At 39.7% G+C, this 17,781-nt stretch overlaps 1 protein-coding gene across 1 annotated transcript in view; it reads left to right on the top strand.

Moving 5' to 3' along the window:
* Positions 1 to 17,781, top strand: part of AAGAB (alpha and gamma adaptin binding protein) — a 29,514-nt gene that overhangs the window by 8,448 nt on the left and 3,285 nt on the right. Inside the window, exons 2-9 of the mRNA XM_084642521.1 lie at positions 2,592 to 2,782; positions 3,867 to 3,963; positions 4,858 to 4,947; positions 8,154 to 8,237; positions 13,745 to 13,827; positions 14,890 to 14,983; positions 16,651 to 16,755; positions 17,404 to 17,453. Coding sequence (XP_084498647.1) covers positions 2,592 to 2,782; positions 3,867 to 3,963; positions 4,858 to 4,947; positions 8,154 to 8,237; positions 13,745 to 13,827; positions 14,890 to 14,983; positions 16,651 to 16,755; positions 17,404 to 17,453 — 794 coding nt within the window. The remainder of the gene's footprint in view (positions 1 to 2,591; positions 2,783 to 3,866; positions 3,964 to 4,857; positions 4,948 to 8,153; positions 8,238 to 13,744; positions 13,828 to 14,889; positions 14,984 to 16,650; positions 16,756 to 17,403; positions 17,454 to 17,781) is intronic.

The raw sequence follows: 17,781 nt of genomic DNA, 5'->3' as shown, positions 1-17,781 counted from the left end.
CCTGTCTAGACGAGAGACTTGGGTGTTTGCATCATAGCAACTGATGGCATCATCCAGCCACCAAACACAGACAGAGTTCTTTTCTTAGGTGTCTATAAGGCCATAAAATGGTGCAGGGTAAATATTGGATCCTGCACAGAGTTTTTGGCAGACAACTGTAGGAAGAACTTTCTCAGATGCTGTTGAAAGTTACTGATAAACAGTATACACTAAATCTAAATATCTTCGTGAGCTAGGATTTTAAACTGTTTGTTTTTAGAAGTGAGGTAAAAAGGTTTTTTTTGAATTACATATTAATCCAGATCATTTTGGTTAGGTGTTGTAGTGGCCCCTGGACTATACTTCTATGACCATGGATTTGCAGACTAACAGTTGGTCACATAATACTAGGGAAGCCAGAATCAAGATTTGTTTGGCCTTGCATTATCTTAAATCCTTTATTTCTTTTGTTTTCTGGTTAAGTGAACATTCTTATCAAACAGAATGGACTTTGATTGCATTAAAAGCCATTAGTTCACTCTGACAACAGAAGAGTAATAGGACCAAAAATGATAAATGTTGCTAAAATAAGATGAAAGTTGTCTCGGAGGTTCTATCGTATAAAATTTATTTATAAGAAAAGTAGGTTAAAGAGTTAGAATATAGGTGTGGAGGAGCCAGTTTGTGAAAAACAAGGTTTATGAAACTAGATTAGGAAATTCTTTTACAGATTAGTCATCTGTTATCAAGGTCAAATCTTACCCTCTAATTCCTTCACTGCCTTCCTCTTCCTACCAAGCTCCTCTGCTTCAGTGTTGTGCATAACACTTTTGTTTACATCTGTTATGTGCCATCCACTGATGTGTTTGAACAGCTGCTCCCTCCACCTCGTATTTGTTCCAGTCCTTCCCATCTTGCTTCAAATCCCATGGTAAACCCCATTTTCACTATGCTGTCCTTGCCAATGGGACTTTCTCACCTACCTGTATTTAAACTCTTCTCCCATATATTGTAAATGGAATTCAATCAAACTTCTTGGGCAAGAGACTTGGAAAGCACTGCGAGTTAGGCCCTTAGGTGCTTTTGAAAATCCTATTAAGCATCTATCTATACCTTTAGGCACCTAAATACTTTAAAAATCTGACTCTGAGAACTGAAAGACTGCATATTCCATTTCCAGTCCTCTGAGCCTTCTGGTCCCCACAAAACTGTAGTTCTCCGATAGATTCACATTCATGGGTACAGTTCTAGAACTTTTTCAAACTTTATGATTTTGCCCAATATGATCCCAGTTATGCTGACTATTTCAATGCTATATATTTGTAGTTCTTTGCTACTAATTATGATTTAACTCCACCAGGTGGCTGTCAAGCTATGTGATAGCCTCGGCCCTGGAGGCAATACTAACTTAAATGTTATTATGGGCTCAGGTAGTGGACTATTTAGGAGTAAATTTTCAAAGTGTTGGTTGGGACTTTAATTGCGGCTCCCATAGAACTCCATATAGGAATCTTGTATAATCTGTCCCAGTGTGTATATAGATCAGACACTTTGGTTACCTTCCCAGACCCGAGAGAGAGCTCTGTGGAGCTTGAAAGCTTGTCCCTTCCACTAACAGAATTTGGTCCAGTAAAAGATATTACCTCATCTACCTTCTATCTCTCATATCCTGGGACCAACACTAAACTTCTGACAGCTGATAATTTACTCCATCACCTTGTTGTGCATTGTCAGTCATAGTCGTCAACAATTTTTGATGACTTGGCTAGTAGTGACATTGGTTGCATGTATTTCATTTCACGCCCTTATAGCGTGTATATTCTTAAAAAGATTGGTTTCAGAGTAGCAGCTGTGTTAGTCTGTATTCGCAGAAAGAAAAGGAGGACTTGTGGCACCTCAGAGACTAACCAATTTATTTAAGCCTAAGCTTTCATGAGCTACAGCTCACTGCATCCGATGCATCCGATGAAGTGAGCTGTAGCTCACGAAAGCTTATGCTCAGATAAATTGGTTAGTCTCTGAGGTGCCACAAGTACTCCTTTTCTTTCCTTAAAAAGATTGTGAACCGAGTAGAGGTTACTGGTACAGCCTCTTGCAAGTATATGAAGTTGGAGGAACATACTTAAACACTGAAGTAAATCTGCAAGTAGGTAGGCAAAAGTGACAAGAATTCTCCTTTTTTGTCCCAGCTGGTAGTTGGAGGAGCACACATGATAGAAGCCAGGCCTGCACCTTCAGTATTTAAGCCGCCTTCTTATTCCTTCCACAGAATATCCTTAATGAGCTCCATCGTGTGCATTGTTAGATGCAATCCTGCATAGCATACTTCAGGCTAGAAAAAACAGTATTAATTAAAATAACTTCTTAAAACTTTTCCGTAACTCTTGCTTGCTACAGTATTGATCTCCATGGCTAGCATTCATCTAGGATATAGTAACAAGTTGGGAAATAAGCTTTTGGAGTCCATACAAGTATTGGTGTTTTTTTTAATATCTATTCTGAGTATTACAGTCCAGCTAAATTTAGCCTTATGTCTAAGACTTTTCTAGATGGACTGTACTCTTGGTATTGGCTTTACCATCTCATCATTCTTTTCTCTGATTTTTGTATAGGTATCATTGGAACAGAAGACCTTGCTGCAGATGTGTCTACAAGTGGGGGTGTGAGATTTTACCCCTGGACAATAGACAATAAATATTATTCTGCTGATATTCACCTGTGTGTGGTACCAAACAAATATCTTGTGACAGCAGAAATTTCTGAATCTGTCCAGGCATTTGTGGTTTACTTTGACAGCACAATAGTAAGAATGTTTTTTGTTCCTGTATATGATCTTCTCATGCACTGTAGTTGGGACTGTTACTATAATTAAGTCATCTTTATGTTCCCCAGATCCTATGTCAGGCTGGTCTTGTAATGCAAGTTAGAGGAGCCTTAAATTATGCCTATTACCAGTGGTCCTAAGGAACCATTATGGCAGCTAGGGAAGCCACAGTTCCTTGCCCCACCATCTTCCCTTACACCAGTCCCAGGACGAGAGGTAGCATAAGAACTGGTACTCCACCTGTATGCATCAGATATTCCTGCTACACTGGGGCCATTCTCCTCAGACTAGTTATGCTGATTTTAGAGCTGTTTGATGCTGGTTGTGCAAAGCCTGGGATCAGGGCGGATCTTTGTAAGGATTCACCATCACCCCTTTAATTAAAATAAGAGAGCCCCAACATGGCTGGAGTCATCCAAACAGTCTTCCAGTAAAATCAGAACAGGCCAATGGGATTCCTAATATTTCTAAGGCAAAACAAAAAACAAATAGAAAATGTCTGTTTGGGGTGGAGAATCTTTCACACCATGAACAAGAAAGGGCACAAATCTATTTCAAGCTCCCTCCTATTTGAGGGACACCTTTCACCTGGCACTGTAAGACTGTCTCCAGATAAACAGTTTGCAGCAGCAGCAAAGATAATTCATTAGCTTCAGTGATGCATGAACTTTAAGCCTCATTGAAACTGCTTAAATGTTAAATTATTACAAAGGATTTTTAATTTATGTAATCTGAGCTAGGAATTCAGTTAATTTGCATATTTTGATATTTAAGTTCCAAACAAGTGAGATGAACTCCGCCACAGAGGACACAGTATATTTGCTATTCCTGTTTTCTCTGGTTAAAAATGCATAGTTTAATATTAGTATTGTGAACCTATCCTAAAATATACCAACTGTACAACACAGATGAGCTGGCATTGCTGTTGGAACCTTAATCCTCTCATTTTGTGACTGTCTTTTAACCATGCGGCTTTAAGCATTACATTAACAGGGTTTTAAAGATTCATTTTAAAGTTGCAAAGTGCTTTGAGGTATTCATACAAGAACCTTGTTTCCTCCAGAAATCTGGTCTTGAAAGTGTTTCTACTTGGCTTCCCCTAACAGAAGAATGGTTACCAGAGGTTATGATCTTGGTGTGTGACAGAGTATCTGAAAATGGTAAGATGCTAAAGTTTGGCTTGAAAAAGTGATCTTGCATGCTGTTTGTTTTCTTGGCAAACGTACTACAGCTATATCTTATGGTATATGGATAAGAGCTTTAGATTTGATAGGGAGGAGCTGAGTTACTCAAATGGCTGGTAATTGGATGGAGCCTTTTACTTTAATTGCAATTTAAATCCAACCAGGTTGGCAGTGACAAACGTACCATCTGATGGCTGCTTATTTGTCTCCATGACACACTTGGGCTGGCCAGTTCCTAGTGGACAGGTGTACACACTGAAAAGTCACCCCCACATTTGATATCTCTCAACACCACTGCCAATATTCACTGGGAGGTCAAGTTACTGAATGGGCTGAAATACACTTGCCTGTACAGGTGGTCCATACGAGTCAGAGTTGGGGCATATCAGTAGGATCCTGGGTACTGACTGCAGTGTGAAGACAGAAGTGTCAGCCTTTTTGGGTGATTTTCTTGTGTAAATCCATTTTATTGTATATAAGTAAGCTTGGTTCCTGTGTTGGCATGTATTGTGCAAAGCAAATTAATTTAGCTCAGGATCAAGCCCTTAGTAGAAGTAATCCCTGTTATGCCATAATTTTCATTTACATGTCAGTCTTGGCTCTAATTGCAAAAAAGCAAGAATTTATACATGATTTTTGAAGAGGGAAACAGAGCGATTCGAGATATGGTGCAGTTTAATTCGAAAGCCTGTAGAATCCTTATTTGTGATGTTAGTAATGGACAGAACCCGACTATTTCTGTACTTCCTTTGTTATGAAAGGATCCAAAGCGAGGGGACAGATTTGGGGGGTATAAAAAATTCTGCACATTTGGTATTGCAGAGTTTAAAAAATTAGACATTTAGAAAGCAGTTTGTTTCATAACCTTAGGTGTGAACCGACAAAAAGCTCAAGAGTGGTGCATCAAACACAGTTTTGAACTGGTGGAACTGAGCCCAGAGGAGCTGCCTGATGAAGACGGTAGGGTTACAACCTGTTTTTAGAACGAATAAAATTACAACGCTGATTATGGAGCAGTTGAAAGGGGCTTTTAATTTGATTCTGTACTACCGGGGTGTCTGTGGAATACTGCAAGTTAGAGTGGTGCTTTTCCTGTCAGGGCTAGGAGGGTTGGTTGTTTCCTCCAGGGTTATTTCCTCCAAAATACACTGCTGTTGATGTAGCACCTACATCAAAACTGTTTTGTGCTCGCTCTTCTGGCTCTGTAGCAGCTGTTAACTAATTCTAGTGCTGTGATTATATACTTGATGGTCATGTATAAAATAACATTTATACTCAATTTCCAGATCCATTTGAAACAAAAAAACTGGTAGAGAGAGTCAAGGGGGGAGAGAAAAAGTATTTTTAGAGCTTTGAGGACTTTTAAAAGCACCAAACATAAAATACAAGCGTTGTTTAATGATCTCTTGTCTTCAGGCTACAAAATTTACCTTTTGAATAAACTTTTTTAATTTTTTGTTTGGGGGGTGGGGGGGGTGTGCACGCACACACACAGAGTCTTGCAGGAAACAAACCAGTTTCAGAATCACTTGTATGTTCAAAATTAAAACCCATGAAGCAAAACCGGTTGTGTGTTGTTGACATCTGTGACGAAAAATGTAATATGTTCCGCTCTTGTGGTTGAGTTCTGGCACCCCCTGATGCAGATCTCCCATGTGTGTTGAGAAAAGGAAAGCGTTTACTACTTCAGTAGAGCTAGCACCATCAGCTATATTCCCAAGCATCAGTTATTCACTAATATTTATATCAGTTCAAATACACTGAAGGCAGTGGGAATGCACAGCTGTCAAGGAGAGGTTAATTTCACCTGAAGAATCTCTATGCAGAAAATTACAAGGTTCCATATTTCACAGCGCCTTCATTACTGGTGCTGTACAAGAAGGAAAGAACCCAACTTGTCTTTTAGATCAGTTTGAGTTTGCAGGCCTCGCAGTTAGGGAAAAGAGCTTGTTTTGAGTTATAAACTGAACTCAACTGATACGGAAGTTACTGGGAGACAATTATGAAACCCCATGGTATCATTTTTAATCACTTTTCAGAGTAGAATTGTACTTTAAAGTTACCAATGCTTTCTCTCAGTGGAAATTTCTTTTAAATGTACTTTCTTTTTAAAGTATGACTCACTTGTTTAGATGCAAATAAAATAAGTAATCTTAATAATCAGCCAGTATGTTAGTTTTTGAGTGGTGATACATAAACTCTAGCTCTCGTACCTGTCTGACATTAACATATTGAATCATTGTGACTCAGACATTGAAAGAAGTACATTCTAATGAGTAACTTGTTTCCCCTGTAAACCTGTTACATGAAATGCTTACCCAGGAACATAATAAAATGGATGCAGCACATAAATGGTGCCAAGAGCGGTTTAAAAATTACCAAAGGAGCTGCTACAGCTGACTCGGAGCTCTCATTACGAGTACAATATCAGTCAGCTACTTTTTGTAATGAGAGCCTGAACTATTAATTCAGCCTCATGACAGTCACTCCTGTGCTTTGTCTCCTGAGAGACCCTGCTCTTTGGCTTTTTGTTCGTATTTTAAACTTAAGGGTCACTGTCACCTTGAAATCTATTTTTAAAAGGCGTTAAAGGTAATCTAATTTACAAGACCTGCCCCTGAGTCATCCCAGAAATGTTCATGATTTTTTTTTTGCAGTCATATTTTCCTATCCTGAAATGTTTCTCTCTCCCCTTTTGCTTTGTGAGAGACCTCCACAAACAGAGGAAACTGACTAATCCAAGGAAATGGTGAAACTGACTATACACAAAGTGCTGTCAGATGCACACAGTAGGCAAACTGAAATAATAAAAATGGCTCTCAGGTTAGAGTAATTTAAGGAGCAACTGAAGTTACAGTTTTCAGAGAAGTAATTTTAGGCTTTCCCTGTAATCCTATTCCAATTAATCAATCAAAATATAATCAGGCTTTTTATAGCGTTTGTCCTAGAGCTTTTAAATAGTAGAGCATGGACATTTTATAACTGGAAATGGTCAGCTGGCCAAACATCTCTGCCCTCTTTAACTAGTGAACTGCAAAGGGAAAAAAATGGGGTTTGCCTCCTTTGTTGTGTATAAAGATCAGATTGTTGGAGGGATGAGGGGTTGATTGCTTTTTACATTAAATATTCAGGACTTGTCATAATTCTAGCAATTTTTTCATCAAGAGCAGAACAGATAGCAATACAACAAGTGACACCTGCCACCTGCTTCACTATAAGGGGACGTGATTTCAGTTCATAGTGTTGCACTTCGTAGCACACGTACCTGTAACTCAAATGTCTCAGCAATATGCAAGGGCAATTTTTGTTAAATATTCAGCATATCCAACCCTTCATTTTAAGGCGGAGAGAGCTCAATCAATGTTGCTTAGACCCATGGAAGACAAGGCGATGAAGTAAAAAATTTAAACACCTGGCAAAAATATAGGGTATCAAAGAGGCACAAAGGGACAAATGTTTTTCCCTAAGCAGGTTACTTTTTACATCCCTTCACTTTCAGTACCAGTCTGCTCGGCAGCGTAAGACAAGCACTCACACCTGATAGGTATTCAGTGGTGAAGTATGTAAGAAAATTTTCCAGTGATTAGAAGAGGTCTGCTCAGGCCTACTTCTAAAGCCTAACCTAATCCTTAGAGGGTTGACTGTTTTCAGACCCGACCCTTCCCGCCAAACCTGTCAGCACCACTGCCACCTTTTCCTTAGAGCTCAGCCTAGTGAGGGCTTCCCACAGCCCCTCTTACCATGCAGGGGGTCTCCCGCAGTTTCCTACCCAGGGGTTCTGCGCAGCAGCAGCTGCTGCATGCTTTACTTCTGCCAGTTTGCTGGACAAGTCACAGCACCTCTCACTCAGTGCAGCGGTGGGCCTGAAGCTGCCACCACAACACCCCGATGGGCAGGGGGAAGTGATCAGAGCCTCCCTGACCGGACCTGGAGAGAGTTGGATTGTTTTCTGACCTGACACAATCCTGACACTGGTAGTCAGGTCCCTTTGGGTTGGGTTGCACGCTCTAGTAATTGGAGTCTGGGACAGTGGGCTGGTCTCTGTTTCATTTCTACTGTTGATGCACCACGTGACCATTTTCCAAGTTTAATTTTCTACTGTCGTGCATGTTAGGGTTCAGAATAACTTTGATAGAAATTACATGAGTTTTGTCTTCTTCGTTTAGATGACTTTCCTGAGTCCACAGGGGTGAAACGAATCGTACAAGCCTTGAACGCCAATGTCTGGTCTAATGTAGTAATGAAGAGTGGTATGTAACCAAGGCTTTTCTCTGGTGTAAAGCTGGAATTCTGGATAAGTTAATGCCAATAGTTTTCAGTTCTTACAGCTAGAGTTTAAGTTCAGCAGGTTTTTAAAGTGGAAGTACTAGATCCACACTTGCAAAAGGGTATATAAAAACAGAGCTCCTTCTGAGTGCTTTTGGGGGCTGGCTGTTCAGCAATCTTTTCCAGGTGTCTGGCCTTAAAAGACTCAAAATTTACCATCTCACAGCATTCCCGCTATACTCAGAACTGTTATGTTGTAATGGTTGTATTCAAGCATTCCTTGGCGGTCTTTGGTAAGATAGATAGATCAGGGTCAAATGAAATTAAAGCTCATTCAACCAAAGCTCTGGCAGTGAGGTGGCCTGCCTCCCGTCTGTTCTGACTCTAAAACTTGTAATGAAGCCACCTCTAGTTCAGTGCACTTGCCTATCAAGTTTATATTGCCTCACACTGAGTCACAGATCAGTTGTTCTTACACTTTAAAATAGTGGCTAAAATAGGATTGAAGGAAGAGATTGGATTTTCTGAGGAATTCATTCCATGTGTCCCACTTCGTGGAACTGAACGTTACCCTCCCTCCCCAAATACACCCCAAAGTAGAAGCATAAAATAGCACTACCCTATGGTATTTTTAAAATCAGATATTTATACCCTATATTTCTACTGACTCAGCTACTGGTAAGCCAGTGTCCAGACATATTCCATCCTGTACCGTGTATTCCAGAAGGCTGTAGTGGAGACTAAGTTAGCCTACTACTGCTAGTCACTCTTCATAAGATGAGTTGGGTGTGAAAATATACAAAGCTCTCCATTTGTGAGCAATAGAAGCTTCAGAGTCTTTGGTTACATGGAAGTACTTGAGATCAGGAGCAAACATGGAAAAATCATCTCCCAGGCACTAGGCCATCAGGTAGAGACTGTCAGATTGTGGAAATATCTACTTAGGCTTGGGCTCATTAAAAGGGAGGAGCAGTGCTTGCCTAGCATACTTTATTTTTGTAGTATAGATACAACCATCTTTTCAAACAAAGGACCCTTCAGTTGCCCTTGCAAGTGCATAGACTATCTGAGAAAATGTAGGAAGATGGATTTTCAAGTCACCTCCTCTGTGGCACATATTTCTCTACTATCTTGGCTCCTTCTCCCCGTCCTCCCTCCCCCACCTCACACAGTGACTGAGTATTGAAAGGTCTTTGCTAGTTCCTATAACCGATTACCTAATGGTAGTGTTTTTTCCAGTAGAACATGACTAAGTACTAAACTGGAAATCGATTGTTTTAAATTAACCTGGTGACTGTCGCATTAAGTCAGAATGAGATTTCAAAAAAGGTTCCAACTTTTATATAGCTGTGAGTGCGGTAAAACCAATAGCCATCCCGAGATGGTGTAAATTATTTCATTAGAGTGGAAGACACTTATTTGGCAGCTTGTTTCCTGGTTTTACATCCTGCATTTGACAGATGTTATATTACCAAAGAGCAGGACTCAGTCATATGCTGAATTCTACATTGGGGGGAAGTTCCCACACATCACTAGTGTATTTTGTAAAGGTCAAACTTGTTTAGAATCCAGATTTAAAGTTTCCACTATGCAATAACTACATAGCATTGCTGTACATTACTACAAACATGTCAGGAAATGAACTACATTTGGACTCTCTCGCAGCTTGAGCATACTTTCAAAGGGGCACAACTGAGCTCAGTGTGCCTAAGTAAAACATTGTACAACCTGTAACAATCCTTTGTTTTCAACTTCCTCCTGATCCTTAAAACTGGCTGCAGCAGAAATAAAATCTTAGCTTCTCTGTTGGCTGACCCCTCACCACCAGTCAGTGGCTGCTTGGCCTTGCTGCTTATCCTTCTTTGTGTGAGGATTTTTACAGGAAATGATAGGATGATTTCATAATACTAAGGATTTCTTCTAATGTACCATACCTTCTAAACTAGGATTGGCCATCAAGGCTACATCACAAATACCTATTTTAGTTGCTTTACTTTATTCAGTAGTTGCCTTACTTTAAAATCAGAAGATTCAGCTGTTTTTTACATTTGTAAGAAACTTGTTTTAAAGAATGAATATATTAAATTAATTGTTGGAACATATACATGCTTTCGTTTCTCCAGCAGTTCAAATTGTAACTGGAAGAGCCTACTGGAGCCTTCTTTTCTCCCTCTCCCCTAAGAACATGTTTGATGCCTCTTCCACACTCATCTCCTAAATAAGGCAGTACAGCTCTCTATAACAGAGCGAGATGATAGAGCAAAATGGGTACTTCAGTATAGGGTTGAATGGTTACAATTCAGCCACATTATTATACTGAAATAACTGTTTTGTGAATAAAGCCTTGTAACTGTGAACTGAGTGTCACCGGTGCAGCGCTGTCAGCTTGGTGTACTTCAGTGAAGGGAAATGCAAAACGAAAGGAAAATAAATAGGCTTATCTGAGAGGCTGTGCAGAGTTCCATCCTCTGGCCGGGGTAAAGCAGGTCCTTACCTGTGTTTGGTCTTGGGAGTCAGATGGCTCTGTCACCTCCGGGGGTTAGGAGGGGCAAACAAAGTTCTTCGATATAAATAAAACACTCCCTATTCTTTGATGTTCAGGATCAGGCTGAGGAAGTGACTGGCTCTGCTGTCTCCTTACAATGGGGGAAGAGGAACAGGATACTTGCTGCTTTCATTTGAAAGACTCCTCCAGCTGACCTTCTTTCCTGCTTAAGTACTTGTTCCAATGAGCCCAGGTGGAGACTGAGCAGGTTCACTGGGGTGGGGCCAGCTAACTAGTTCTCTCCTTTTTGCAGGGAGCTAACCTCTTCTCTGCCTGCTGTAGTGAGGTATGTAAGCCCTATTGTTTGAACAAATGCTGACTTAACTTCCAGTGGGACAAAGCAGGCATTTTTACTCTTTTACACAAGATAAGGATTGTCAATCTATCACTCTGATCCAGGACTAATTATTACCTATTCTGAACCTCAGACCAGACAATTTTGGGGACAAATTCCACATCTTGAAGTGGAGGAGAAAGCTGTTTAAAAGCTGCTCAGCAGTGTAGTGTGTTCATTTTGCAGTTGTAGAGCAGGATTAGTGGGCAGAGTGCAGGTGAGGTAGTCAAAGGTGCAAAGTTAACACAATCTTCAGCTGGATATGGCTACAACAGATGTGTGTGGGGGTGGGGAGAATGTTTCAATAGAAACCAATATAGTAAACATACCTTGGCTGCCAAATAAGCAAGTGTGGTGCTCAAAATGATGCTGTGAACACAGCCAGCCTGCTGTTCACAGCTGTTGCAAACTTTGCTTTTTAACTTTGGCATTTGTGAAGCTGTAAAGAATCTGCTGTTGATAACCTAATAGAACCATAAATTATGCCAGTTATTTCTGAGGGAGGGAGTTAGCTAGCTAATTTTTGGCTCCTGGTTCATAGAAAGAATACTGTCTAATGCTTTGCCCTGTTCCAGAGCTGTGCCCAGATGATAAAATAATTTTGACATCCAATAAAATGAGTTTGTAGGGAGACTTCTCAAAGGTGTAACTGCAACTCCAAGGTCTGTGTCTGCCTACTCACAGCTTTAGAGAAACACAGCTTCCTGCTCACAAATCATTGCTATATGGGGCAGTACTTTCAAACCAATATGTCAAGTTCCAAACAAGCTTGCAGGAGAGGGTGCAAATCCTTGTGTCATTTCTCTATATAACATGAGCTCTAATTGTAGAAATGAGAAGCCAACAAGAACTACACTATTACATCACAAAATCCATGCCTCTGCACAGGCAGGGATGTTCTCTCTTGTACCGGCTGGACAATAATGGCCAACCTACTTTCAGATGACTCAAATTGGTTAATAATCTTTCGTTTTTACCACTTCTCCAAAAGACAGCTTTTGCACAGCCTACAGAAACTTTTAAAAACTACTCTGTTGGGCTGTGGGTTCCAATATATTATCACTTCATCTGATGCTAATTTAGTTGGCATACCTCAGATGCTTTCATGCATCTTGCAGCCCAAGGTTTTTAAGGAGATTCAGTCAGCTAGACTGATTCACTTCTTCCCTGGGGCCTCTGGCAAGTAACCTGTTTCATCAATAAAACTGCATACAGCAGAGCCAGTTTAAACAAATACTTGGTAAAAGACTAAAGTGGATTTTTAAAAAAAATCAATCACTAAACTCAAGCACACAATGACAAATTTTATTAAAGGGGAAAGGAGGTATTTGGAATTATTTGAGGGATTTTTACATGTTTTCCAGATAGCTGATGATTTTGGTTTAAAAAAAAAAAAAAATCTTGTATAAACTACAAATTGAATTGGAATGTGTATAAAAATTATATCATCCAAGCTGGAGCCTAGAGTTAAGTCATTAGTGCAATGTTAATGTAGGGCAGATTTCTTTTAAAAGTTTAAAAAAAAAAAAATTCTGACATCTTGCATTTTGAATTATAAGCAGAATGTTATGTTCTTCTAACTTTTCAGTTGACTAAGCCCTCTGTTACTAATAAAATACTTTAAGTGCTCTGAGTCCATTATATTCAGCATGCAAATAATTTATAAATACTTATGTCAGTACCAGCCCTGCAAAAATATTTGTCCTAACATTTAATGTTGCTTGTTAAATTTGTCTCTGCTTAGTAATACTTAGCAGTTTTAAAACCCATCATGCTAGAGGTCAGAGATGGGAGGGTAATGAACTAGTTTCAGCTTCATGGTGCTGGCTTGGTAGGATTTTTTAAAATATTGTTAAAGTACACCGTGTGTTCATAAAAATTGAGTGTCCAGAACATCATACAGTCTGAGTAAACATTGTACTGTGGCCAGTGGACCTGTACGTTAATCCTGCATAAATTTAAAACTATTGTTCATGACATTAAGGTATGTCAGATTTAGAGGATAGAGCTGTATATAAACAAAGGCTTTTGTTGCATTTCCTTTGCGGAATAACAGACATTCACCTCCATTGATGCTGCGTGTGGTATGTGAAACAAACTCCACCACCCTTGTTAATCACTAGTGTACTCTCCTGCTGTGTTCTGAAAATCATACTGAACTGTGTTTCTGTCAGGGGGGTCTGGTGGAATCCAAGCATTAACTGGTACTTAGAGACCAGGACATACAATATCCAGGCCCACACTCACTTTTTAACACCTCCCATGACCCTTGTCCCCACTCTCGTCACTGATTTTAACACTTAGAAATAATGCTGCCATGCCAGTGTTTTTGGACTCAGCCCTGCAACTAGTGGGACTGCTCGCACGCACGAAGGTAAGCATGTGCGCAAGGGTTTGCAGGCTCAGGAGGACAGTTGTGCTAGGCCCCAACCTTATTTTAAATCAGCATCTTTTAGGGACTTCATTTTTTGTAAACTATACGGGCATAGGTTTGTGTCATGATTTATATACTGCTTTAGCTATTTCCTGTAACAGACTTCATCCTATCTGCTGAATTGCTCTTTGGGAATAGTGTTGCATTTTCTATTAAACTAATAGCTGTTTTTCTTCAGACAGGAATCAGGGCTTTGGCCTTCTCAGTACGCTAGCAGGTGCAAACTGCAGCATTGGGTCAGAAGAGAACCAAGATACAAAAGTAAACGTTCTTATTTCTCACTTTTTTTAAAATCAGTGTTTTTCCTCTCTGCCCTGCCCTCCTCCCTGTCACACAATGTGATTACACCCTTTGTCTTCCACCTTCATTTTCTTTTTCCTCAAAGGACACTTCATGTCCTCTCTAAATACAATGTTAAAGGAAATACCCTCTGTAAATGTTATGAAGCCTGAAGACTTGCAGCCTGCATTTTTCTCAAGAAGAAAAGGAGGACTTGTGGCACCTTAGAGACTAACCAATTTATTTGAGCATAAGCTTTCGTGAGCTATAGTTCACTTCATCGGATGCATACTCAAGATTACCTGTAAGATGAATGCCCTTAGTAATGGAACAGCTGTCAGCTTGTGGCTGCGAGCTGTTGCACAGCACAGTTCCTTTGCGCTCAGTAACTTTCCCTGGTGAAACTTGGTTGAATTTTCAATGTGGGTGTTAGTCATAGGCTCTCTGACATTTGTGTAAATGCTTTCCCTCAGACAGCAGGCTGGAGCCAAGAAAAAGTTATACAAAATTCTAGTCAAGATGCTGGGGTTTTTTCATTTATGTCTGGGAGTAGTGTTTGTGCCAGATTAGAGCTACGGTTTGAGAGGTTATTTTTCAAAAGCCCTAAATTGTCTGCAGGAATATCATAGCTCAGAAAAATATGTATCATGGTAGCATTGTGTACATCCACAGTCCTATACAGCACTTTGGATGAGTAAAGATACACAAGATAGGTGCTCTATCCTGAAAAACTTGCATTTCAAGATCCATATGAAACAATCCCTGGAAAAGGCTAAGCTTTCAAGGGAAAACACAAAGCAACTGAATTCTTGGTGTTGCTACACCGCAACTACGTTTGATGTGTAGCTTTAAGTCTTTCACTCAGCTGAGATATTGTTTAAAAAAAAATGATTAAGACTATCAAGAATGCTTCTCCTAAACACTCGTTAGACTTTCATAAATATCTGACTCTCTGAACTCCTATTGGCTTCCTGAATGTTTGAACTGGAATAGAGAGAGCTGTTTCTTCTTGGTTATAGTAATAACTGGTAATTTCCCTGACAGCCCCATCCACCAGCAGTGGACAGAGCAGAATCTCATTTAGACAACAGAGGAGATGCAGCTAGCACAAACAACTTGCAGATTGACAGCATTGTAGGTAAGTTCTTCCTTTGCTTAGTAAACAAAATTCTGATGAGTTTTACAGGGTGAGGTAGAAACTAAACCATGATGTGTACAAAAAAGGAACATTCCCAAAAAACTGTGTGGGAAGAGAGCCATTACTCATTATAACTGGATGATTTTGTGGCTTAGTTCTCTGGCCATAGGGTAACCAATATCAGAATAGTTTCCAGTTAGAAACTGCATAATAGTACTTCTCTAAAGATACCACGTTGACTGGATGCTTGCTCTTGGGACTTTTAAGCAGAAGACCAAGAACAGGAACGGAGTTAAAAAAAAAAAAAAAAACTCTTCAGAGAAGTAGAATTACAGATAATCAATTTCCCCTTTTTTTCCCAGCTTGTTTGTGGCAGAATCTTGCTTTAAAGAGACAGTACACAAATCTATGCCTCATTTTTTACATGTCCTTAGCCTTCATTGCTGTCAGTAGTTGACATTTCCTACCATTCAGTCAAAGATTTTAGCATATGTTTGTATTCCCTATTAAAAAGTTGACATGATGAACAACATGCACATGCAGGCATATATGCACCCCTATGCTAGATAGTTACAGAAGGCTACTGGTTCCTGGCCATCCCCATCCTCTCCCCAAAGATAATAGCATAATTGGGGTTGGGGTTGCCAGAGCCCCTAGAAACTAAGTAACCCTCTCATCAAAATCATGCCTCTTTTTGAGAAACCAAGGCCCAACCCTGCCGGGAACAGATTCCCTCAGAATTTAAGACAGAGGTTCCACTTGCCATATTGCTAACTCAGAGCATTCAAGTCTTTCTTCACAACCATGAGGGCTAGAAGCATTTTTTTTTAAATGAAAGCTGAGATCCTCCTGCATGACTACAGGAGCTGGGGCTTTAAGTAAATCTCAAACCATCACAAGACTATCACTATCAAGTTGTGAGACCTAGCAAAACTACACTTATCTCAGAGTAGCTACCAGCCTCATCCCCAACCTACTCTTCAGATCACTGGAAGAGAACATATAGTTCCATGGATGCTTCTGCTTCTGATGGAAAGAGATTATAGGCTTAGTTCTTTTACAGTATGGAAACAAAACTAAAAATATATGTTTTGGGGTTAAGACCAGATTTAAATTGTTCCCTGTTCACAACATTGAGTGTATAAATGTAAAAGTCCCTAGCTTCCAACGTACAGTATTTAACTTATTGGGCTGGGATGTATTAGAGGGGACTAATATGAGAACTTTTAAACTACCTGGTATTGAGTGCTTAACAGGCATTGTCCAAATCCTAGTCTTCTGGGGATTGATGTTGATGTTTAAGCAAAAATTAAGTCAGCACTTCGATTTGTAATGATCCCCAGCCATTTCTAAGGCAGATAGTGTTAAGACCAGCAAGAAAACTTGTTACATTTTGACATTTATAGCCATTTTAAACCATGTTCTTGAACTTTGTCAGATTTTAAAACACCTTGTAATGTGTGTCACGTCAGAACCGAGTAACATAGTAATTAATGCCATGAACCAATGGAAAATTCCAACCTTTTATCCATCACATTGCAAAGGGAGCCAGGAGTCTTTCATTAGTACTCCATATAATGTTTAATATCCAGCAATTTATCATCAAACTAATGTGCTATCCAGCAGGAACAGTCCCGCTTAGATCAATGTTAATATGCTTATTTCAGATCCCATGTTAGATATGGATATTCAAGAGCTAGCCAGTCTTACCACAGGAGGAGGAGACCTGGAGAATTTCGAAAGACTGTTTTCAAAGCTGAAGGAAATGAAAGGTACTGTAAATGAAGAGCACACCATCAGTGACTGAACAGTTAATAGTCAAAAAGCCAGTTAGCAGACCTGGGAACTTCATTGCGTCCATGTGAACATCTTGAAAGTTATTCTTGTAATGGTTGAAATCTTGTTGAACACTTTGATCTGTTGTACTTCCCTTTTCATCTTAACTAGTATTGATCTTGAAAGCAGTAGTCCTTTGTCAATTAAACTCATCATTGTAGGTAAATAGTGCTTTATTTTTAAGAACATCTAAGTAGGTCCCACTGGAGTAGCTCAAACATTCTGCACTAGTCTTCTTTCGTGATCTTCTACTCCACAATCTTCTATGAACAATTCCATGACAAGAATTGTGATTAAAAAAATAGAACTTCATGCTAATCTTAAGGTTTAAGGAGGTTTAGAAATGGTTGTGAGGTGGAATCCAAAATACTTAAAACCACTGAATTTCTAGCGTAGTTGAATTTTGGAAGTCCTCGCTAAAGTCTCCACTCTCTCTCTTTTCCCATGATATTCCAGTAGTTCAGAAATAACTTTCCAATCCCTCTTGGAGCACTGCAGTAGGCCATCTCTGTTTCTCTCAATGCTCAGTAACTCTGCTAACCCTTGAGGGAGACAAACTAACATTACTCTTCTTTTCCCTACAGACAAGGCAGCAACATTGCCCCATGAACAGAGAAAACTGCATGCAGAGAAGGTGAGGTCTGAAACAAGAACTTAAATTCTCCAGAATTCTCCAGCTTTGCGTGTTCATGTTTCTAAATAGCAGCTACTCTTGACGACATTTAGCAAGGCATGACTTTATTTCATAAATAGAAAAATAGATCTGCTCCTGGAGTTTTATACATATAGAGCATCTTCCAAACAGAATACAAATGATCTAATCTGGCCAACAGGCTTACGAATGGGCCTGCTGCTGATCTCCCAGGAAAACGGCAACAATCTGGAATTTTAAAGTTGAGGGCGGGTTACAGTTATCGGAAATTCAGAAATCATGCAGTAGAACTGAAGGCTTGAACCAATTC

The sequence above is a fragment of the Lepidochelys olivacea genome, assembly GCF_965140295.1.
Source record: "Lepidochelys olivacea isolate rLepOli2 genome assembly, chromosome: 10".
In the NCBI taxonomy this organism is placed as follows: domain Eukaryota; kingdom Metazoa; phylum Chordata; order Testudines; family Cheloniidae; genus Lepidochelys; species Lepidochelys olivacea.
This window is presented reverse-complemented; position numbering and strand designations above follow the sequence as displayed.